The 22,920-nt window shown below is 39.0% G+C and overlaps 2 protein-coding genes across 11 annotated transcripts; one reads left to right on the top strand and one right to left on the bottom strand.

The window, feature by feature from the left end:
• Positions 1-409: 409 nt before the first annotated feature.
• grhl2b (grainyhead-like transcription factor 2b) lies at positions 410-13,961 on the bottom strand. Of its 5 annotated transcripts, none has more exons than XM_077506129.1 (16): positions 13,583-13,961; positions 11,246-11,435; positions 11,050-11,117; positions 10,666-10,975; positions 10,210-10,268; positions 9,977-10,133; positions 8,441-8,552; positions 5,137-5,231; positions 2,903-3,061; positions 2,611-2,668; positions 2,356-2,495; positions 2,042-2,079; positions 1,820-1,911; positions 1,179-1,264; positions 1,025-1,089; positions 410-942 (listed from the first exon to the last, which is right to left on the bottom strand). In XM_077506129.1, the coding sequence occupies exons 1-16, from the start codon at positions 13,600-13,602 to the stop codon at positions 828-830; spliced, it is 1,764 nt and encodes a 587-aa protein (XP_077362255.1). In that variant the 5' UTR covers positions 13,603-13,961; the 3' UTR covers positions 410-827. The 5 variants fall into 5 exon arrangements, 4 of the variants coding, with proteins under 4 accessions (XP_077362255.1, XP_077362256.1, XP_077362257.1 ...); XM_077506130.1 differs by lacking the exon at positions 13,583-13,961 and adding an exon at positions 13,198-13,574; XM_077506131.1 differs by lacking the exon at positions 13,583-13,961 and adding an exon at positions 13,221-13,574 and having other exon boundaries at positions 11,201-11,435.
• znf706 (zinc finger protein 706) lies at positions 13,769-21,286 on the top strand. 6 transcript variants are annotated; one of them, XM_077506148.1, is made up of 4 exons: positions 13,769-13,803; positions 13,973-14,072; positions 20,157-20,302; positions 20,595-21,286. In XM_077506148.1, the coding sequence occupies exons 3-4, from the start codon at positions 20,168-20,170 to the stop codon at positions 20,688-20,690; spliced, it is 231 nt and encodes a 76-aa protein (XP_077362274.1). In that variant the 5' UTR covers positions 13,769-13,803; positions 13,973-14,072; positions 20,157-20,167; the 3' UTR covers positions 20,691-21,286. The 6 variants fall into 6 exon arrangements, with proteins under 6 accessions (XP_077362274.1, XP_077362276.1, XP_077362277.1 ...); XM_077506150.1 differs by having other exon boundaries at positions 13,774-13,803; positions 13,973-14,066; XM_077506146.1 differs by lacking the exons at positions 13,769-13,803; positions 13,973-14,072 and adding exons at positions 18,555-18,925; positions 19,858-19,905.
• The last annotated feature ends 1,634 nt before the right edge of the window (positions 21,287-22,920 follow it).

The raw sequence follows: 22,920 nt of genomic DNA, 5'->3' as shown, positions 1-22,920 counted from the left end.
TTAAGTCTGAGGGCGATTGGTGTTAGCCTCAAATCGTTAGCTTCTAGCTAGCGTCCACAACGCAGGCGGCAAGGGCGCAGGCGTAAAAAACTACCTGAGTCAGGACTGGGCAATCTCGGTCCTCGAGGGCCGTTTTGGATTTTTCCCTTCTTCAACGCAGCTGATATATGATCATCAGCTCATCAGCAAGCGCTGCATAAGCCTGATAACGATCCTGTTGATTGGAATCAGCTTGTGTTGAAAGAGGGAAACCTCCAAAACCTGCAGGACTTCGGCCCTTGACGCCCGCCTCTGACCCAAGTGAAGCTACAGGTGAAAGGCAAACAATCAGTGTTTCTATATACATACACACATTGGGTTGAAATGGATTATTTTTAGAATTTTGTCAAACATGCAATGACAACGGTGATGAGTTACTAGCACATTCCATGGCACTTGCTTTTATTCATTTCCTAATACACGTTGACGTGTATTTATTTATAAAAGTCACACGAGGGCTCTTGTCGAGGACGATTTGCTGCAAAATCGCTGAAATGTTAAGTACTTGAAATTGATGGATACATAAGATACACTGCAAATAAAATAAATAATACAACTAAAATACAATGAAAACAAATCAAGGTGGGCATGCAAAGAAGCTGCTAACAAAGAACTAATTAAGGCTACATGGTTTCACAATGGCTGGAGGGTTTGGCAATACAAATCAAGTATGTACACAGTGAGACGACATTTTATACAGTGGATCCGTGAATATGGGCTCCGTTATTTCTGCCTTTAAGGACCAGCGATGATTACTCTGTGCCAGAGTAGCTCACAGTCTTAATTTTTCATATTTCGGTCAGGGTGACCTTGTAGGTGTCGGCGTAGCTCTCCATGTGCAGGATGAACGTGTCCTCGTTGGAGTAGTGCTCAATTATGTTGTCGTCCATGTTCACTAAGATACTGCTCGAAAAAGAAAAGGGGGGGAAAAAAACGATTATAGTTTTTCTATTACTAAATACAATGGTTGCTATCTTAGTCTCACCCTTTTTTGCTTTTCTTATAGACTTTGGCGATCTTCTCAGTGGTCACGCCATATTTCTCCGATATCTGCCACGCAAATGGAAATGCTGACATGACAAAAAAAACAAAAAAAAATGTAGTAAGAGGCAGCAAACAAAATGGCCTCCGCCACTCACCGCGTCCACGAGGCCTCGCAATGTCGGCGACTTGAGCATGAGCGCGTCGAATACCTCGTCCGTCTCCTTGCGGACGTACAGCAGCACTGCGGCGGGACAAGACGACGCAGTCATTCTACTAGTTGTTCTGCTAGTGCACTGAATTGTCTTACTAGCGCTTTACGCAAAGCCGCATGAACATTTATTTGATATCCTTGATATCGAGGTGAAGGTCAATGTATCAATACACAGTTTTTATCCTCACTAACAAAACAGTTTTGTGCTTTAGTACAACCACTGTCATACTAGTAATTTTTTTTTCACACCGCTTTGAAATTCTGTATATTAGTAGGACAATCACTTTACTAGTGAGGCAAAACTAGGACATTTTGGTGTTACTAATAGGCTACTAGTGCTCGCATGGACACCGCCATTGTACTTGTATGTGTGGATATGACGGCTATAAAATAGTTTCTTCAACGGCGTTCCATAAAATGGAGGCCTGGGCCTAATATTGTACTATTATATTGTAATAATATTTAATATAATAATAATAATACTATAATAATACTAATATAATGTAATATAATAATAAAATAATATTGTAATACTACCTAATATTGTGGCAGGCCACAATATTAGGTACAGCTGCCACATGGTACCTCTCTTGTGCGCCTCCTCCTTGACCTGCTTCTGCGGCGACGGGCACAAGTCTTCCTCCGACGGCCGGAACATCCTCTTCACCAGCACGCTCCTGATGCAGACATTGTCATGCATAATATTTATTTGTCGTGTTTGTCATACACGCTTCCTGTGAAGCGGATCTCATTTGCATATCTCTATTGAGCTAATGTAAATGACACTTCCTGTTTGGGCACACTCACCCTTCTCGCTCCATTTCCTCTGTGTTGAAGGTGAACACCTGAAAAAATTGATTTTGTTACATATTCTAATTCAATAACTCCTTATTTTTATTATTTATTTATTTTTTTGCTCAATATTTTCTTAAGTGCTGCCAGCGAGGCCCACTTAAGTTACCAAAAATGTGTCTAGGTCATTTTGTCTGTTTCAGATGAAACAGAACTATTACTACTACTACTTATACTTACTTAGTAACTACTACTTACTAACTATTCAGGAATGTATTCATACATTTGAAATTAGTTGATAATAATTCCACATTTGCAGCGTACCGTACCTGTCCGGCCCTCTGCAGGTTTCCAAAGTGGACGTCAGGGATGAAGAGGACCGGTTGTGCTTCCAGGTCTGTCATGGTCTTAAAATACGTAGTGTCCGACTTTTTAGGTACCGTTATCACGCCCACGCCGCCATCTTTACCTGCATACCAAGAAAAAGTGGTTCATAGTTTCTGTTTACATGTAATAAATGTAATAAATACATGTAATAAACATTCTCATAAGGTTAGATTTATTGTGACACTCAGACTGAGTACCTTTGGATTTCTTGCGGAACAGCTTCCTCTCTTCATCTCTGATCTTACGTTCTGCTCCCTGAAAGAGGTAAAAAAAAAAAAAAAAAAAAAAACTAAATAAAACGACAAGAAAGTGAAGACGAAATGTGGTGTGAACATGAATGACCACAAGAGGGAGTACTTGTGCCATGATCCAACCTAGTCGGGACGAGACACCAGAGTATTGGATGGATGGATGGATGGATGGATGGATGGATGGATGGATGGATGGATGGATGGATATGAACCTGTGTTAGGATGGCTGGTGCCTGACCTTGTCACAGAAGACCTTGATTTGCGAGTAGGCCCTGTGCAGAGGCTTGTTGCTGCGGTTGTTGTAGCTGTACGTGTCCATCTGGATCATCAGGGGCAGACCCTTGACGCCCTTCTGCGACGAGAAGTCCGTACTCAGGCAGTTGACCGTGATGAAGATCTGACGGACAGCACATGAATTTAACCATACATATTGTGTTTACAATGTAAACACCTAAAAAAAACAATATTCAAGGTATGTTTAGAACACACTGAAGCAATGTGCAATAACTACATATCATACAATTGTACTGCATTGTATATGGAGGCTTAATGGGCTGTGCACATTAAAGAAAAAATACATATAGGCTACGTATAGTGTATGTACACATAGGAAAAGTCAATATTGGCCTAGAGGAGTCATCTTGGATTTCCTCCAGCAGCAACTCTTTGTCCCCCATTGCAATAAAAGAGTTAACACACAGAGACTCACTAAAAAGAGGGCAAAACAAACGAGAGGGTGTGGAAGGGCATTGGCGTGTGTATGTTGGCCCCTAGACGCCCCGAGAGTTCAAACGGGCTCTGTTTTAAGGACACGCACACACATTATAGTACACAATCATGCTGGAGTTTGCCCCATTTATTTTGTGTTATTGTAATAAACAGGAAGTAGTAATCAGTTCTTCCTCTTGCTATTGTGTGCTGCTCATGTAAAAGTCTCAAATGTCACGATTACGCTGTTTAAAAAAAAAAAAAAAAAAAAAAGGACCTTTAATACTTTACAGACCTTCTTTTTTCTTCAGTAGTGTTCAAAAGCAAAGAAAAATCAATTCTCCACTAGGTTATGCTGGCCTCTTTAGCCACAGGGTACATGCTAACGGTAAAGAGTTCATTTAAATTTAAATTTAAATTGATTAAATCTTATTCTGTATTGATAGATTATAAAGTGACGTCTGAACACACTGTTGACGCAAACCTAATTTGTGTGTTTGTCTTTTTTCAAAATTTGGCTAGCTATGAGCGAACATGCAAATGTTAGCCTCAGGACAACACTTTTTAACACTTCAATTAAGTGGCAGAACCTTCTTTTTATAGAATACCACAACATAAACCTGTCCAGGGTGATGGATTGATTATGTAATGTTGGGTGAGTTCATGTTTCACCAAAAAGCATTTTTGTGGACTTGAGTTATGCTAGCAAGCTAGTTGGTGCCTTTACGATGAATGTTGTTGGGTGGGTTTAAGTAATAACGTCAGCTCAAATATCTGCATTTTTGTGTTGAATGGTAGACTATTGTGCTTGCAAACAAACACGCTTGGAGACTTACATTTTTTTTTTCACATAAATCGGCGAATAAAGTGAAATAGTGGTGCTTAAAGACTCTTGAGCCATGAGTTAACATTGCTAATGGTAGCCTTACAACTACACTTTTACACTAGTATAACCTATAAGTACAGTAAATATATCCAAGGTCCATAATGTCTTGGGTGATTTTATCACATGAATGCTGTATTCTTTCTCTCACATATTTTTCTTTTATTTCTTTCTTTTTTTTTTAAATATAAACTTAAATGTAAAGTAAGATTGTTCAAGGTTATAGACTGGTAGGCCTACACTTGTTGCTACCAGTCTAAATGCATGTCCCACACATTGTTACCATTGCTAACAGCATGCTAACTGCTAATTCCAATCCAAAAACAGTATGAATGGCCAATTAGACTCACGTGGGATTACTATAAAGCACTATATCTCTAGAGTACTCATAATTCACCACGTTTAGCTCGCGTTTTAGTGTTTGTACTACCAATGAGTCAATTCTTCTGGCATTTGTCCACTTCGGGCTTGATTGCCAACAGCCAAATCAGCAAAAAAAAAAAAAAACCTGTCCCACTGCTTTTAATTTCCCGACACGCCTCCGGCATGGGTAAACATATCCGACCGGTTTGCAGGGAGTTCAAATGTTAAGAATGTGAATTTTGTCGCGTTTCTTTTGGATGTGCCACTTTTAATACATAGATGTAGAATTTTTATCAGTTCAATCAGATTTCAGCCTCTCTATGTGTTTATGTTTCTCAATTTAAATGTGATTATCATTAGCAATGGGACTGTTTCTTTAACCAACCAGATTTCAAATTCATCCCCACAGGGCCTGCTAGTTAACCCTCAATGATGTCAGTATTTTTCCGTCCACTGATTGGTTGGGAAGTGCAAGAAACATTTTTTTCCCCCACAGTTTAAATGTCCATTTTTCTTACCTTGGCCTCTTCATTGACATCCCACGTGAAGGAGATGGCGTTGTAGGCGATTTCTTCGATGTTGCCGATGGTGTTGAAGCTCTCTTTGTAGTCGGCTGGGAGAAGAATCACAGTGTTACAAAAAAAAAAAAAAACCGCACAGAGTGGTCATTAAAAGTCACGAGCAGGTAGCTATTGTTTGTTCCTGATAAGCAATCCAACGGCGCACGTTTCAATTTGGGAAGATAAAGCCTTATCTGGCCTGAACAAGCAAACTCTGGCTTCAAAAAGGCCGCCAGAGGGAATATTTTGCCTCTCAGGAGACCTTTTGATGGTCGGACAGCAAACAGGGGTGTCTCCGGAATGCTCTTACATGGACGAGCAAGTAACCCTTTTCACACTGCCTGTAAACAAAAGCTAGTTTCTTACAGTTCAAAGCAACACCTTTGCTGGGTTTTGTGAGAACAGGCGGATGAATTCCGGGTCTTTTCTGTTTACAGTGGCAGCAATATTCTGCCTTTGCTGTGTTCTGTGTGAAAGGTCATGGTGACTAAATGCAGGGCTCACTTATTATTTGTGCTAATATCCTGCTTTTGCTGGGTTCTGTGCAAAAGGTGGGGTGATGAGTTACTTTTACAGGTGCAGTAATATCTTGCTTTTGCAGGGTTCTGTGTAAAAGACCAAGATGTAGTTCTGCTAAGGCGCAGATGCAGCACTATTTGAAATCGTGGCACAATCCTGCTTTACTGGATTCTGTGTTAAAGGTAGATGGTTTTGATGAGTCACTTTTGCAGTTGTGGTAATATTCTACCGTTGCTACATTCTGTATGAAAGGTCACATTTGCGGCTGCATTAATATTCTGCCTTCGCCAGGTTCTGTGCGAAAGGTGGAAAATGCCCTGTCTTCTGTCACAGCTCTCGCTCCCATGTGTAGTGATATCCTGCCTTTGCTGGGTTCTGTGTGAAAGATGGTGGCGATGCAGCAGTTGTTAGATTTGGAAACATCGTGCTTTTGCCGGTGTCCGCGTGAAAGGCACAGGAATGCCCTCTCTTCTGTGACGGCTCACACTTCCAAGCGGAATAAAAAAAAAAAATCCTTCTTTTGCTGGTGTCTGTGTGAAAGGCAGACAAATGCCCTCTCTTCTGTGACGGCTTCACTTTTACAAGTGGAGCAAAATCCTGCTTTTGCTGGTGTCTGTGCGAAATGCAAAGCCAAATCGACGCCGGACACTGAGCTGTCTCTGATGTGGCACTTTTGCAGCGTCTTTGTGTGAAAGTGGTGACTGAGCATTTGCACACAAAAATTTGTAACAAATCAACTGTTTCACTACTGGGGACTGCGATTATATCTTGTGACGGAATCAACATGTATGCAAGTCTTTCCTTGTTCCGCAACAGGTGCACAATGGAGACAGGAAACAAGTAGTTCCCCCCACCCCCCACCTATCCCCACCACCCACGCCCCTTTAAATGAGTTCATGTATTCTGTGACGTGGCCCCGAGGCACCTGCACATCACATACACACACCATCCTCCGCTGCTATTCAAATCAGATCTCCTGCCGGTTTCGGGTTGCATCAAGCGAGGGGAAAAGGGTGCAGGGTCACCCGTGATTTAGCCAACTGACTGGATGGATGCTTCCTGACAATCAATGCTATGTTTACACCCGAATTTTAGTTGGATGTGAGAATTATTTCATTATTTTTTTTTATCTTTCTAAAAAAAAATATTTGTATTTATTTATTTTATTTTACATATATTTTAAATCGGAAACTTGCTCTTTCCTCATGGACACTTTTATTTCAAAACTAGATAAAGATGACAAAAAGTGCCCCTTCCTTTTTTTTAAAACTAGTTTAAACAATGATTATTTAAAAAAATATGCTAAATAATTATATTACATTTCATTTGTCTATAATATTAAATATGAGTAAAAAAAAATACAAAAATGTTCATTTTAACAAATATATCATTGTTTGAAGACTTTTTTCTGCAACAGTTTTAAAAATTTAACACAAAACAAAAAGAAAAAAAAAATAATTCAATTAATTAAACAGGTTATTAACTCATTTGCTCGAAAAAACGTATAAATACGTTCTATTTTAAATGTTTTAAGTGTCCCAAAGATGTATTTGTACGTTTTTTTTTAGGATTTTTTTTATTATTTTTTTTATGCTAGAGCATACAGAAGGCTTTGATGCAACCTCTCAACTGCAAAGAACTGTTGAAAAAAAAGGTAGTTATTACACAAATGGCCAACAGGTGGCAGCAGAGCAAAGGAGATCAACCAGGGCCATGTTAAAAAAAAAAAAAAGCTCAGTTACTCACAATTCTAAATAGATTTGTGAATAATGATGAAACGTAGGTTTTTAATATACCTTTTTTCCTGATGAAAGAAGAGACTTTAATTTTTCTTATGGTAGGTTTCATGTTTTTACAGCAATAGAACACAACATCCTGTGGGCCTTGCAAAATCAGCCGAAATCCAGTAAAACAGTCGGGAGTGATGGAGTTAAATTATATTAGTAAACATATTTATCTTAATTTTTACATTTCTTTCTATTTAAAAATGTTTTATGTTAATTTTCAATGTTATTATTTTTTTAATTTCAATATTAATAGAATTTTCACCATGAAAAAGTACCAAATAAAAATTTGAGATGAATTACTTGATTCATTTATATATATATATATATATATATATATATATATATATATATATATATATATATATATAAAAATGCATTCACCACTTTTTCTATTTTATATTTATTTCCATTTGCATGAAAAAGCCAGAAAAATGTGTTATTGCATATTTACTCTACGTTAGCGTATTTGTTTTAATATGTTGACACACTTGCGCAGTATTGTGAGTCAACGATTGTGTGCCAACGTGTGTGCGTTTGCCTAGGTGTTGACCGCCAAATGATGAGCAAATATGAATCTCCCCATGATATCAATGAGGAAAATCATTATTTTGAACGGACCGTGCGTCTTCACATTCCGTTCCCTGTCCTGACAAGCCGCGTGTGTGCATATGTGTGTCACATACTGCGAAAAGTTTCGCGGGCTTAGCAGGCCCGAGCTTGTCAAACACACAAACAAGCCTCTCAACCATACGTCAACAAGTCATAGTGGAATTGTTCCAGCAACGATTCACTCTCCTTCGGGTGAGTGTGTCAAGGTGGCTGTTTAGCCCGAAGGCCAGCAAGAATTGAGCAGGGTGGGGGCTTGTTTGCTCTCAGTGTGTTTTTTTTTTTTTTTTTTTTTTACGGGCTAAGTGCATTCCAGCATCGGAATTAAAGACAAATCAAACACATCTCACCGATGTCCAGGACTCTTTGCTTGGCCGTGTGTTGCCGGGAGTGCCAATACTTCCAGTATTTCAGCTGCTCGTCTCGGTTTTTGTCCTCGCTGAACACCACCATGATAACACTCTGTGAAATGGGGAGGGGGCAAAAGACAATTTGGACGTCAATTAAAAGCTGTGCTGGTAGAAAATCTCAATATTTCTGGTTGCAGTACATGCATGCGGATGTTTTATTTTTTGTCCAATCAGATTTCAGCTTCATTGTGTTGCCATGCCAATGCAATCTGCCTAGGATCCAAAGAATCAATACTGCTGGCCCATGTAACAATATTCGGGCTGGGTTTAAAAAAAAATAAAAAATCAAATAATCAATATTGAATCAATTTTCCTTTTCAAGCCCGATATCGATTCATAAAACCATGAATTGATTATTTTATATATCTGTTTTCCCCATAAATTCTTAAGAAAATAGAATTTTAAAAGCAGATTTCTTTTGTACCTTACCATTTTCCTGAAATGTACATAAGTTCTCTTACATTTATGAAAGACGTGACTTATTGCACTTGAAGAAAATTCTGAATCTTTTTTCATTCATATTTACAATTATTGAATTCGTGATTATAACAGGTTCTTAATTTCTTTAATAAACTCAATCATCAGAAAAATTCACTTTGGAATTGATATTTGTGGAGTTTTTATCAAGATTTTATCAAACCTAAAAACGTGTAAATACGTTTTTAATACTTTGTTCTTCCCTACCGAAAACGTATTTATCCGTTTTATTTTATTTATTTATTTATTTATTTATTTATTTATTTATTTATTTATTTATTTATTTTATGTTTCAGCACACAGAAGGCTTTGATGCAGCCTTTGACCTGAAGAGGTCGCTTAAAGCAATGGTAGTTATTACAAAAAAGGCCAGCAGGTGGCAGCAGAATATAAGAGATCAGCCAGGGCCACGTTGCAACAAGCTGTTTTTGCCAGCGTTTTCAACAGGTTTGTGAATAATGATGAAACGGAAAGCTATATGCTAATGCTAATTGCTGCAGAACGGAAACAGATACAAATGTACTTCTTTTCTGATGAAAGAAGAAACTCTAATCTTTCTTTTGGTAGGTTCTATTTTTTTTTATATCAATAGACACAATATTCTGTGGGCCTTGCAAAATCAGTCAAAATCCAGTTGCTTCAGTGAAAATAGCTGGGAGTGAATGAGTTAAGAAGAATTAATGTGCCATGCTTAATCAATATCGGATTGAGCTGAAGTGAATCGAATTGAATCGGAAAAAATCGAAATTGAATCAAACGAAACTCTTGTGACTCAAAATTGAATCGATTGAGGAAATTAGAATTGATACCGCTGCCCTAACAATATTAGCAAATGGATGGTTCCTTGGACCAGTCAGATTTCAAATTTTCCCTCGCTGATGTCAGCGTTTTTCTGTCTTCTGATTGGCTGGTCAAAGAAAAACTTGCTACAGCCAACTTTAAGGCATTAACATTGTTACGTTTTTGTACAGCTACACGGGGTGCAAAAAGGGCACTCACCCGCACTTTGCTGATGGGATGTCGTAGGCGCTTGTTGGCGCTGAGCTCGTTGAGGGTGACAGCGTAGAACTGGCCCTTGTTCAGGTAGGTCATGGGGCCCTCGCCCTGCTTCTGCCGTAACGAGCGGGTGGCGTCCAGCGTGTATTGGAAGCTCTCGCTAGCGACATCAACGAGACTCGTCAGAAATCGGAACAAAAAGAGGGTGGCTCATTTGCACAAACTGCGTGACTTACGTTCCGTCATGGTGGAACAAGAAGTCGTCTGACGCCAGCGAGGACGGCGTGTGGTACTTCTGGCAAGAAAAAGACCGAAACAGAGATTTATATAAAGTTAAAAGTTAAAAGAAAGTTAAAAGAGCCCCTCGTACCAGATTAAGTGATTGACGTGAAATTTAGTAGACAAGTTTATTTTGGTGACACAAGAGAAAATCTCACAAACCCATAATTGGAATTGAACAGGGTGTCTGCCATTTTGGTTTGAAGCAGCCATTTTGAGCAAATAGTAGTACTTGGGTTGGTGTCATCACCATCACCAGTTTTACCAATCAACACCAAAATTGGTGGACATGTCTATCATGACAGGATGTTTGAAAAAGTCTGAAAGACCCATGCTTGAAACTGAACAGGGAGTCTGCCATTTTGGTTTGAAGCAGCCATTTTGAGCTGGTTCCCGACTGAGTCATTTCTCACCGTGTCCCCGTCTTCCTCAAAGGGACTGTCCGGCGGGCTCCGCTGGTCCTCCTTCACGTAGGAACTGTGGCTGACGGTGGTCACCTCATAGGGGCTCTGTTCGTAGACCACCCGGGACGCCTCCTCGCCGTCCACGCGGTAGTGGAGCCCGGCGCCCGCCGTCATGTAGACGGGCGCGTAGGACTCGGCCTTCACCGGTGCCGATTCGGGCGGCGCGCCTTCCGCGTTGAGCGACAGGTTGACGGGGACCGACTTGAGGACCTGGACGCGGTTGTCCAACGTCTCGGTTTCGTTGGGGTTGCTAGGCAACCTGGACAAACACAGAGCTGCGATGCCGGAAACAAAACGCGACTATTTGTTTAGCCATTTAGCGTGTTTGCCAACCTTTTCTCCTGCTCTTGTGTTATTTCCGCAACTTTGGGAGTGGTCAGGAGTCTTTTTTCTTTAGGAACCTGGAAGGCAACCAGGACGGACATTATAATTGACAGTGGTTATACAAAGTCTACACACCCCGTCATTTGAAAACTTCTCCCACCATTTATGTGAACTTAAAGCTGTCAACGCAACTGAAAATGTTGACCTTGTAGTAGTCGTAGAGGAGGCCCAGCGCGTTGGCGCTGTCCTCGTCGCCGTTGATGCTCATCATGGCCTTGGTGGCGGCCGTCAGCGGGTTCTCCAGGTACGAGCGCCACGCCTCATCCTCGCTGGTGTACGCCCGCCGCACCGTCGGGAAGGAGCTCTCGTTGGGGACCACCACCACCAGACGTTTGCTGGGCGGGCACCACATAGAATGCCACAGTCACTTCGTGAAACAAAGCTTGGCAAAGCTTTCACAACGAGGGCCAAGTTTGACTTTTAAATGAAACAGGAAGAGGTTGTAATCGGGGGAATTAAGCCACCTACAGGCTGATGGTGGAACAGCAGGCTGCAAATATAAAGTATCATGTGAGAGACTGTTTCTCAGTAGTTGCTGCTGTTTTGGCGAGCAACATAGAAGAGATCATCATCAGAGGGACACTTTAGCGACACAGTTGTCACACTCTAATGGTTGCGGGTTCGAATCTTTTCTCTGGGCTAATGTCACATGCAAGAGGCTTATGTTAGCGGGAGGGCCTTTGCTACTCTGTTGGCCCACTTTAGGAGCAGAGATGACACAAAGTGGTTAAACAGGCGTGTTGTCACAACATCTTTCGTTTGGTCGCTTGTCAACTCGGTGCCCGGCAAATGTTACACAAGGTGCGATGCGTATTGGCGGTCGCGCCTTGGCCCGCACACACCTTCTGATAGCACTTCAACCAAATGACAAACAGCATGAGCAGGACATATCGCAAGCTTCACAACAACTGATCCATTTGCTATGTCTCTTAATGAATCTTTGTTTTTAATACATCACCATGGCAACCACCTGGCCACTGTTTGCTGGCATGAATAATGGCTGTTATTTTATTATTATTTTTTTTAATGTTTATTCTTGTTTCATTGTTGATAGATTGTTACTTTTGTTCAACTTTTTTGTTTGATGTCATGTTTTTAAATTGCTCTATCAATACACAATGGCGGATGCATGCAACATCAAGCTGAAATGTACCATTGTTTGGTTTGCTAAATAAAATTAGTAGTTAGGTTAGATTTATTTTTTAAAATAAGTAAAACACTTTGTTACATGTATTTTTTATAAATATAAAAAAAAGACTCTTCTGCAAAATATAACATGAAATATTACCTAAACATAGTAGTATTGGCAATTGCATTATTATGTTAGAATATTTTTTTATAAAGTGCAATATTAACTAATAATTCCAATATAAAATTGTATTTAAAAAAATAAAATAAAATAAAATAAAAATGGACTAGAAACGCCAATGGGGTTCTGGTTAAAGTAACAAAATGTAACTTTAAAAAAAAAAAAAAAAAAAAAAATATATATATATATATATATATATATATATATATATATTACAAATTGTTATTATTATTATTATTATTATTATTATTATTATTATTATTATTATTATTATATTTGTTATTATTATTATTTTAATCTACAAAATACAAACAAGCAAAATTAACTATAAATGTATAAATCTTTTTAAATGATTACTCAGGTAAGAATTAAATTGTCTATAGTTTTATAAATTTATAAAAAATAAAAAATAAATCTATTTAGCCAAAGTTATAAACCCTAGTCAAGTGGTTATAAGGTATATTGTACGTAATTAGCAGAACCAATAATAATAATAATAATAATAATAATAATAATAAAATACATTTGCAGACAAAAAGACATTAATCAAATCAAGCTAATTTAATCACCAATTACTTAATAAGACATTTACACGTGAAGAGTGCATATACAATGTACATAGCTGAGGAAATGCATGTACAAAACGACCAAAGTCAAATCAAATGCCAAAATTGCACATTCTAAGTTTTATAAACATATAGAAATGAAAAAGAATTCAAACTAAAAGTTTGAGAGGCTTTAAAGCACACGCCATGTCATTACTATTAGTCTTCTTGATGAATAATCACCCGCTATTAATGTGCATATTTACACAAGGCCGTTGGGCTCCTGCAGTGCCATGCAAAATGCAAATATTGAAGTTTTAAAAAAAAATAAAAAATACAAATAAAGTCCATGCATGTTTGAAGGTATTTCCTTTGGTCAAAAAAAAACAAAAAACGGCGAATCCAAAACAAGCTCCCCTCGTTTACATTTCTCTCACTTTACATCATCAAAGACCCACAAGTGATGCAAAATGACTATAATAAGCGACTATTGCTCAAATGTAACAAATATTTTTCATGATTTCCCCAAAAATAAGTCCAAAGCGAGATAGGGGGGGGGGAAAGTGGGACCCCCCTCCCCAGTTCGGGCCGAGTATCAAAGATCGTCTCCGAGGGCGTGATCACTTACTTGTCTGTCTCCTGTGACATATTTTCACCTCCTCTCCCCGGCTTGGTGCCTGGTGGAACTGGACTTTCAAGTCGGAGCAGGTGATAAGAGGGAGCGGGTTGGCAGAAGTTGGCGTACAGGTAAGTCCACTTTTCTTTTTTTCCGACTGCTTTTTTTTTTTTTTAAGTTCCCCTCCTCCTGTCAGCCCCGCACCGCCACCCTCTCGTCTCTCTTCCCGGCAGGTAAATCCCGCGTTTTTTGTTTAGTGACCCTCCCACGGCTGCCTTTCCGTACACAAAAGTCAACTTTAGCACCTTATCACGATGTCAACATGATTCATACACACGTCAACGCGGCGGTATTTGTATTTGGCGTCGCTTAATCGCTCAGCTTTGGGAAATTCTTTCACAGGCGAACGAGGGGAAGGTGAGGTCGCCGCTGATTGGCTGCCCGCGGGGGGTGAAGAGAGCTAGCTGTTGATTGGCTGAGAGTCCAGGAAGAGCAGGTTAAGGTCCCGTCTCTCCTTCGATACAAATGGACCACTGAACATTCGTTTGGATATTTTTTTTCCGATTCATTTCTTTCATTTAAGTATTTTTAACTGATTTACTTCATTTTATTTAACCAATTAAAATATAAAATAAATATAAAATTAAATATATGCAATGTATTAAAAAAAATTGTCAACCTTAACGTTATAAATTAACTGTAAATAACTTGAAATTTTGAAACTTACAAAAAAAATAACTTAAAACTTGAAAAAAAAGTCATTATTTTCTCAACTCAACTTTATTTATGAAGCACTTTAAAACAACTATCGCTGCATACAAAGTGCTACATGGAATAAACATAAAAACAAAATAAAAACAAAAATAAAACAAAATAACACAAAATAAATCAATTAATTATCATAATAGGTAATACATACAAACATTTTACACACGATACAAAAATATTACTAAAGTAAACCATTTTCCCCCATGTATTATTTGAGCAAATCCAAAGATATAAAACGTCTACAAACCCCAATTTAAATGTTTGAATTGGGGTGTGTTTTCTTTAGTTACATGGTTAAAAGTCATAATTACTTAGGTGCAGTTATATTTCCAGTTACATGGTTAAAGGTTGCAATTAGTTGGGTAGTTATATTTACAGTTACTTAGTTACAGTCCCTGAGTTGCTTACTTAGTTGAAAACTGGTGCTGGGACTGTGTTTAGAATGAACCAATCAGATTCAAACTCATGTTAAGTGGGAGCCATCACATCAAAACTATATCAGTTTTGAAGTGGTTTGTCATGGTTTATCACAAATATTTGAATAGGGTGTTGTGTAGACCTTTTTTTTTTTTATATATATATATATATCCGCTATACTGTAATTGATTAATTGATTATAAATAAATTCAGGTCCATCGACCCGTTGTAAAACTCAAAACGTGGACCTTGGGCTCAAAAGTTTGCCCACCCCGTCAGACTAAAGGGGAAAAGGGCAGGGAGGAGGCCTGTCATTAGTTGACACAATGCCATTGTCCCTTTAATGAAGCCATTGTGTCACCACATCGCAGTGTTTGGAATCAGTCAGGCCAACAGCAAACAATGCAGGTGCATGTTTGGCTCCTACAATCACCATCTCAATGCTAATTCAGCTCTGTTTATTTTGATTTAAAGTTTACACACCAGTACCAATACATGAGAAGTAGTAACAGGAAAAATACTGTAACTTTTTTATATTCAGTGTTAAGTGAAAACGGTTTGGATGCAAGCAAATTGTTGACGGGATAAAAAGAGACAGGCGCTCGTTTGCATATGAAAGCCTCTGGGTGATCGTTTATGGAAATTTTTGTTTTGTTTTTAAGGAAAAGAACATTCCAGGTTCAGTTTAACCGTCAGTGGTGTCAATTCCCCGTGCGAGCGTGTGTTTATGTGTGCGCGATACAGACATGTTCTTCTCGTCTCATTTGTTGTGCAGAGCAGCTGGGGCCTGTGCGGCGCTCTCTGTGTTGTGTGTGCTCGATAAATACAGGTGGAGTCCCTTTTCGGCCCACAAACACAACACAAGGAGAGGGAGGTGGAGCTTAAAGTGTTGATAACAAATGCTATAGTAAACCAGTGGCTGGCAAATGTTTGATTTTTTTTTTTTTTAGAACATATAGATAGGCAACAACAACAAAAAAAGCATGTCAGGAAAAGCCTCCTAGAACATCTGAACTTTATTTCGGGTTAATCAGTGACTTTAAAAGGTGGCAGGTCAGTGCTGACTCCCATTTAACTTGAGTTTGAATGTGATTGTAAATTCTGAACACAGCCACAATTACAAAAGGGTGCGCAATATGGTCCCGATTTCAAACTCTGTTGTTACCATGTGACATTGTGACAGTTGAAACGTTGCGACTCCAAGCAGGCACGGGCAAGACTGAGACATCAGCTGCCAAGACGCTCAAGAATTCCCGTTCCCATGCCTCGTCCCGCCTTCTGTGTATGTGAAGGAAAAAAAAGAAAAGAAAATCCTACATACCAGACGCTTTTTTTTTTACTTGTCCGGACTTGGCCCCTGGATTGGGAGCCAACCCGTTTGGCAGTTCCAGAACCACGAACGAGTGCAGGCAGGTGAGATGGAACGATTTGTCCTATACATGGACAGAAGGAGAGAGAATATTTCATACAGATATGCAGCAAAATTGCCACGACCGAGATGTCTCAGCTCCATTCAAATCTATTTTATATTAATTTAGCTGGTTATCATATATTTTATAGCAAGGGTGTCCAAACTTTTTAATTTGAGGGACACATTCAGAAAATCAGAAGGACGCAAGAGCCACATAATTGTGTTTAGTCCTAAAAATTGGACAAATAATTTATTTGTGCTTTTGCATATTTAGAAAAATGCTACAATATATAAACCAATTTGTTTGTAATATGGCAGTATCGTTATTATAGTTTTGGAATTTTTCATTTTAGTTAGTTTCTATTAGTTTTCAGGGTGGTTCTGTTATTTTTTATTAGTTTAGTTATTCAAAAAATGCTTAGTTTTAATTTAGCTTGTTAGTTTCAGTATTAGTATTAGTTTTTTTTTTAAATGTGTATTATTTGTGCGCAATATTTTAAAAAAAACACCATGGGAGTTACGTCATCTGAAGGTGCTTTTCTATTGGCTGCTGCTCGATGACGTCACTTTTGTGTGACATACTTTCAAACGTCATTATTCCGATTTATTTCAAAATAAATCTACGAAAAATCACATTTAAAATCATCTCCAAAGGCTCATGCATTAAACGAAGGACATGTTTGCTGTAATTATGGTTAGTTTAGAGTTCGTTTTGTCAACATAAAATGTAGTTTCAGTTAGTTTTCGTTTTTTTAAAAGCATTTTCGTTTTTATTTTATTTCGGTAACTATATTGTTTTTTGAATTTTAGTTTTAGTTATTTCGTTAGTTTTAGTTCACTAAAATAACCTTTAATGGCACCTGTGTTTTTCGACACCCTCTTCTTACTTTGACCATCTCCAAACATTTTTGTTTTTGTTAATTTATTTTAGCTGAGTCCAATGCCATTTTTAGCATATGCCGCAGGCCGCTGCAAAAATGGACGGCGGGCCGCAAATGGCCCCCGGGCCGTAGTTTGGACACTCCTGTTTTATAGTATTATTTATCAATATTTTATTTATTTGTTTACTGTTTGGAGTGATATACAGCAATAAAAAAAAAATAATAATTCGATAAACAATTCGAAAAAAAATAATAGCATAAATTATATTGAGATACGCAATTTAATTTGTTGAAATAATTTAACTTGTTTTTTTGCACAAAAGTCAACCCACCCCAATCCATAAGCATATCACATCAGGCAGATTGTTGTTGTTGTGACTGCGCCGTGCTGCGTCGTTCGACTGGTCCGGCAACATTGTGGCAAAACCGGTTGGTTGGAAACGGCAGGCTGAAAGGGGAGGAAGTGTCAGATGAGGACGGTTAAGAGGCAGCTTCCTCTTACGGTTGCGAACCGGGCGACGGGGTGGCCTTTCACAGCTGAAGTGGTAATATGGATTTGGGGAACGTAAGGTGGCTCTGAAAGGGACAAAAATGCACCAAGTTTGTTGGCAAAGATGTCACGTTTTCGTGTTCATTTAGGCGGCGTGGCCATGCGGTTAAATTGAGCTGCTTGACTTGTTACTACACCTCTGTGTCCGCCATATTGGATGTGGTACATCTGCCCATAATCTAATACAAATACTTCATGGGGAATGTGTGCTCATTCAGGAAGATCATGAGATGAAGCTTTGAACTTCACTTTGCCACATCAAGTATGGCGGCTGTCCATGAGTAATAACGGCCGTCGCCCCGATCTTGCAAACAAGATTATTTTCCGCAATTATTGACTCTCTGACACCTGGAAGATTTGCTTTCACGCTGTCCGGCCCCCTGGGGCTTGACAACACCACCCTGGGTCTTGTAATCTAGCAAGTCCCTGCACAACAGCAAGAAGGCGCCTGCGGGCCACTCGGGCGTTCCCCTCACACACTTTCCCCATTCACAAAAGGCTCATCTCACTTTTCCTATGATGGAAAAAAAAAAAAAGAAGCAGGAAGGTGATAAGGACATGCGGGATGGCTGGATACTTTTCTCACCAGGATAAGATTTCAGTCATGACATGATTCAGTTAACTTGTGTTAACATGATGTGATTATGCTTTGGATTCTTGTCTTCATTAGGATCATGGTTTAAATTGGGCCTATTCCAGCCAACTTCAGGGCAGGCAGACAAAACACCATCACATTCACACCTATGAATTGAGTGTATTAATTAACCTAAACAATTTTACATTTACCACAATATGTAACGCACTCAACCAGTACACTAAATGATTTGACATTTATTCACATTTAAAAAGAAATCGTGTAACACATTTTAAACCTAGGCGTATAAATGTTCCATCCATTTTCAACGGCGCTTATCTTATTCAGTGTTGTGTAGTAAAAATGAGCACGAAAATGCGTAACGTCCTCATTCTACCACGTGGGGGCAACGTCGCCAAAGTCATCGCTCTCGATGGTGACTTCAATGCTCGCTCGAACATTCCCACAAAGCTGCAAAGATTGTGGTTTTACGCGCGAGTAAATGTGAAACAGAACTGTCTTATTTATTTAGAGGGCTTTAAAACGAATCATATATGAGGACATTATGATATTTTTCCTTTTTGTCTCGTTAAATTGAGACTTTTGGATCTCTAAGTTTTGTATTTACGACAGTCTTTGAATCTACCAGCGACGTCATCTTGTCAGTGGGAATTTAGCAGCTGTCACGTTTTTTTTGTTTATGCTCCGTGAGAACGACACGTTACTTTATTGGCTTACAACCTACTTATAGGAGGTAAGTTCATATTACAATAACATGCGAAATAGCATAGCGTTAGCGTGCTAGCGCCGAGGACATGCCGAACGCATTGCCGAATGAGAGGGGGCTTGCTAACTGGAATGCTAATCCACATTACAATCACTGCCCCATTGTGCCCAGTTGTCAATATTTGTCATATCGGGTCCATATGGATTATCTTTTAAGATTGTTAGGCGTTTTGTGTATGATCCAATTAAAGTATTTCGTAAGAACACGCGGCGTTTGACCGTCAAGTTGTTAGCCTAATGCTAATTCGATATTAACTAATTTCCTAATATGTTCCTAAGCGCTTCACTAAAAACGAAAGCAGATGACAGGTGTAAACGAGTGATTTTTAACTCGTTTAAATGTAACATTGTGAATGAAATATATTTCTATTGTATCAGACAAGCTTGATTGTGTTTTTATCAGTTGTGTTAGTAAGACTGATTTCATTCCTGGCTAATGATGGTGGACTATTTATAGACTGAGCAAACAGGCCTCATACCATTGAGCATTTTTGGTTGCAAACGTCCATTTTAAGATATGAGGGTCAGTTTGTCCATTTAACATCGGTGAACGTTCGCTATAATACAGCCACATGGTGAAAGCCCTTTTCGCCTTTATATCCAGTTTATAGGCCATGTAGTAGAAAGGACAACTTCTAGTAGGTCAACTACTTGTTAATTATATAAAATTGTGCACTTGTAAATGTGGTAGCAGTGCAACGAGTGGCATAAAATTCTCACTCACATTCACACCTTTGGACAATTGTACAGTCTTCGCCTAAAATGACTTTTGGCAAGAGAAGTCGGTCACACCCAAGACAGCCTAATTGCAGGGCACATATCAATAATTACGTGAGTCATTTTTAACGTACTCTCACGATACCAATGTGCTTGCTAATATATATTTTTATGTCTGTGTAGGTCATTATAATCTACAAAGGTTGACTCGAGGCAACTGGACTCTTCTAGGTTTAGTTTTCTTTTGTTTTCCAAAAATATTAAAAAACCAAAACAAAAGACTAACAATCACCTATCGACAATTTTCAAAAGTAAAGTAGACAGAAACTACTACTTAGTTACTATCACACCACTCCTCAACTATTTAATGGAGTAGCAATTGTTCATCCTTTTATGTAGTTGGCATAAATGAACTAAGAAAATGCTTGTAGTGAATCATTTTTTCATTATAATAAACAATACCTGTATTTATCTGACATTAGATTTCACCACCATGGCCCGTGGACATCAGAGGTTCCAGGCGCAACAGAAGAATGCCAAAAAACAGGCCGAGATGAAGAAGGCGAAGGGGCACGACCAGAAGACGGCGGCCAAGGCCGCGCTCGTCTTTACCTGTGCTGTGTGCCGGGTGAGTGTTCTGTTTTTAATTCTCTGGTTGACCCTCCATATGATGACAGCAGGGCTAAAAATGTCACATATCAGGGTTGGTTGTGTATGTGTAGGCATAAGAAAGATATGAGACGTATTATTCATGATTTCTGAAGCCCCATTTTATATACTGTGCAAATTTTTATTCAAATTTAGGCAGGGTTGTTCACAACACGTGTATTTGGTCTGTTTCCTCCTAGTTTCGATATTTGAATATGTTTGACGTTGGCAGTCCCTGCAGTAATATGGTCTGACTGTGTTTCTCCCTGCAGTCCCAGATGCCCGACCCCAAAACTTTCAAGCAGCACTTCGAGAGCAAGCATCCGAAATCCCCACTGCCCCCTGAGCTGGAAGGTGTGGAGGCATAAAAAAACAAAAAACTTTAACCTTCTCTCACGTGGATGACGACGACCGACTTCCTTGAGGCCCCTCTCGTACCAGCTCTGCACTCTTCTTGTTTTTTTGTTTTTTTTCTTGAACATTAAGAGTGACATCACCAACAGGGAAGTCATAGTAATCGCGAAGGTTTGAGTTTTTCTCCCACTGGTGACAAATGAAGACTTCCTGATAATGTCGTGCACATGGAATGATTGTCATGCTGAGCCATCATCGTAAATAATGTGACGATTTAACGTTTTCTATTTCCTAGTGCTACTCTTGGTCCGGGGTTCGACCTGGTTTTGGGGGCGGGGGCTTGCACGTGGTTTAGTTGTAATCAGGACGACAATTGTTGCTGTTATGAACCTATTCACTGTCGTAAGAGGGATTGTATTCCTCACGCGTCGTCGTTTAACACTGTATTGATTTCACCTCGCTAATCCTCAATGTTGGCTCGTCACTAACTGGCCAGGCTGCTACTTTAAAAATAAATACAAGGATTTAACTATTTACAGGAAAGTGTCAGGAACTGGAATGTATGCTCACTTATGTATTATAGTGTTTTATTAAATTTTACTTTGTGGTACATCTGCCTCTGAATTTATTCCTACTAATATGTACAGCAGCAGGAAATGAGTCAAAACACAACAACATCGCCGTCATGACTGAATCTAAACGCCTCCTTCCTGTCTGAAACAATTGTCACGCTCGGATTCACATTCAAATCAACTGAACTGTGTTCCAAAAGCATGCAGTGAAAAATGAATGAGGACAAGTGTGATATATTATCAGTTTCAATAATTTTGCTGGGTCCTGCATACATTTCTTCTGTTAGTTGATGATGCTCAGCCATGACCCAAACGGAGACAAGTCAGAAAATGAATAAATTGATATTAGCGTGTATAATTTTATTGGGGAAAAAAAAAACAGTGACAATTTTTCTACTGGACAGCAATCCGGGGATAACACGAGCAGTGTCACACAACTTGTCAAACTTTGCTTATTATGCAACCATTAGAAGGAACCTGTTTTCTTTTTATGCTGAGTCGAGCACAAATTATTTAACAGTGTTTAATGATTTTTTTGTGTTTATTTTATGGATGATAAAGTATCTTAAATGTTAATTTTTAAACATGTCAACATGATAGTCTGAAAGCAGGCTGAATTAATGGGTACAACAATGAGGCACAAAATGAAATTAGCTGCCTTAATGAGGTGGAAGAATTAATTCCCAGCAGCTATAGGTCATCTATTTTCAGACACATCCTGGTGGGAACTGCACAATTCTGTGCTCAATAGAATTCAAGCTCGGAGGTTGTCTTGGTAATAGCTTGTGTGAGTTCCTTTTTTTTTTTTTTTTAACAGTCAGATCAAAACGTTCATCGCCAGCCACTCGCTGAGAGAAACTTGAAACCACACCCAAAACGTCACTGGCAAAACCTGATGAATGGTGCAACATTTCCCACGTTAGTCACTCAAGAGCTACTTATGTCATCAAAAGTTGAAGTGTTTTCTGTTTCACATCGCTGACATGTGGGTCTGAGGAAAGAAAAATAGGACGGTAGACAAGAGGGGAGTAAGGAAGGAAAGAAGAAAAAAGCAGGAAAAGGAAGCAGGAAAGAAGGCAGAAAAGCTGCTTTGACCAATGGAAGAAAAGATGTAGGATGAACGAACAAAAACAGGTGTGACAAAAAGGAAGGAGGGAATGAAGGAAGGAATGCAGAAAAGTACGTTTAAGCCAAAGGCTATATTAAAAAAGCAAAAGCAGTTCTGCGGAAAGGAAAGGAGAATGAAAGGAAGAAAAAAGTCTGAGGTGGAATTAAAATTGTATGTGGTGTAGATGGCGTAAATTGGTTTAAGCAATATGGAAGAAAAGACAAAAGGGGGACTGAAGATACAAAAAAATTGTTTTAAGGGAGGGCACAATTTACTATGAATCTAAAGGGGCTCTGAGAAAGGAAGGCAGGAAAAGAGGTCAGAAAGAAAAGGATGATAAAGTAGGTCTGGGAGAAGGAAGGGAGGATGGAAATAAAGAGGTCACAAATGAAAGCGGGTAAGGACAAATAAAGGCAGCAATGTATATGTTTCATTGAAGGATGGATGAACAAAAACAGGTGTGAAGGAGGTAAGAATACAGGGGGAGGCAGGAAAAGAGAAAGGAAGGATAGAAGGTTCAAATTAAACTCAACTCAACTTTATTTATAAAGCGCTTTAAAAACA

The sequence above is a fragment of the Festucalex cinctus genome, chromosome 19 (assembly GCF_051991245.1).
Source record: "Festucalex cinctus isolate MCC-2025b chromosome 19, RoL_Fcin_1.0, whole genome shotgun sequence".
Taxonomy (NCBI): domain Eukaryota; kingdom Metazoa; phylum Chordata; class Actinopteri; order Syngnathiformes; family Syngnathidae; genus Festucalex; species Festucalex cinctus.
The sequence above is the reverse complement of the archived record's forward strand: the minus strand, read 5'-3'. Positions and strand labels throughout refer to the sequence as shown.

Bases quoted from the DNA above. Each gene is read 5' to 3' on its own strand.
- znf706 (XM_077506148.1), top strand. From the start codon at position 20,168: ATGGCCCGTGGACATCAGAGGTTCCAGGCGCAACAGAAGAATGCCAAA. The intron at 20,303-20,594 runs GTGAGTGTTCTG...TTCTCCCTGCAG, and splicing joins TTACCTGTGCTGTGTGCCGG to TCCCAGATGCCCGACCCCAA.
- grhl2b (XM_077506128.1), bottom strand. From the start codon at position 13,309: ATGCATGGACTTTATTTGTATTTTTTATTTTTTTTTAAAACTTCAATA. The intron at 3,062-5,136 runs GTAAGAAAAATG...GCTGTCCGTCAG, and splicing joins ATGTCAATGAAGAGGCCAAG to ATCTTCATCACGGTCAACTG. The intron at 2,669-2,902 runs GTCAGGCACCAG...TACCTCTTTCAG, and splicing joins TCAAGGTCTTCTGTGACAAG to GGAGCAGAACGTAAGATCAG.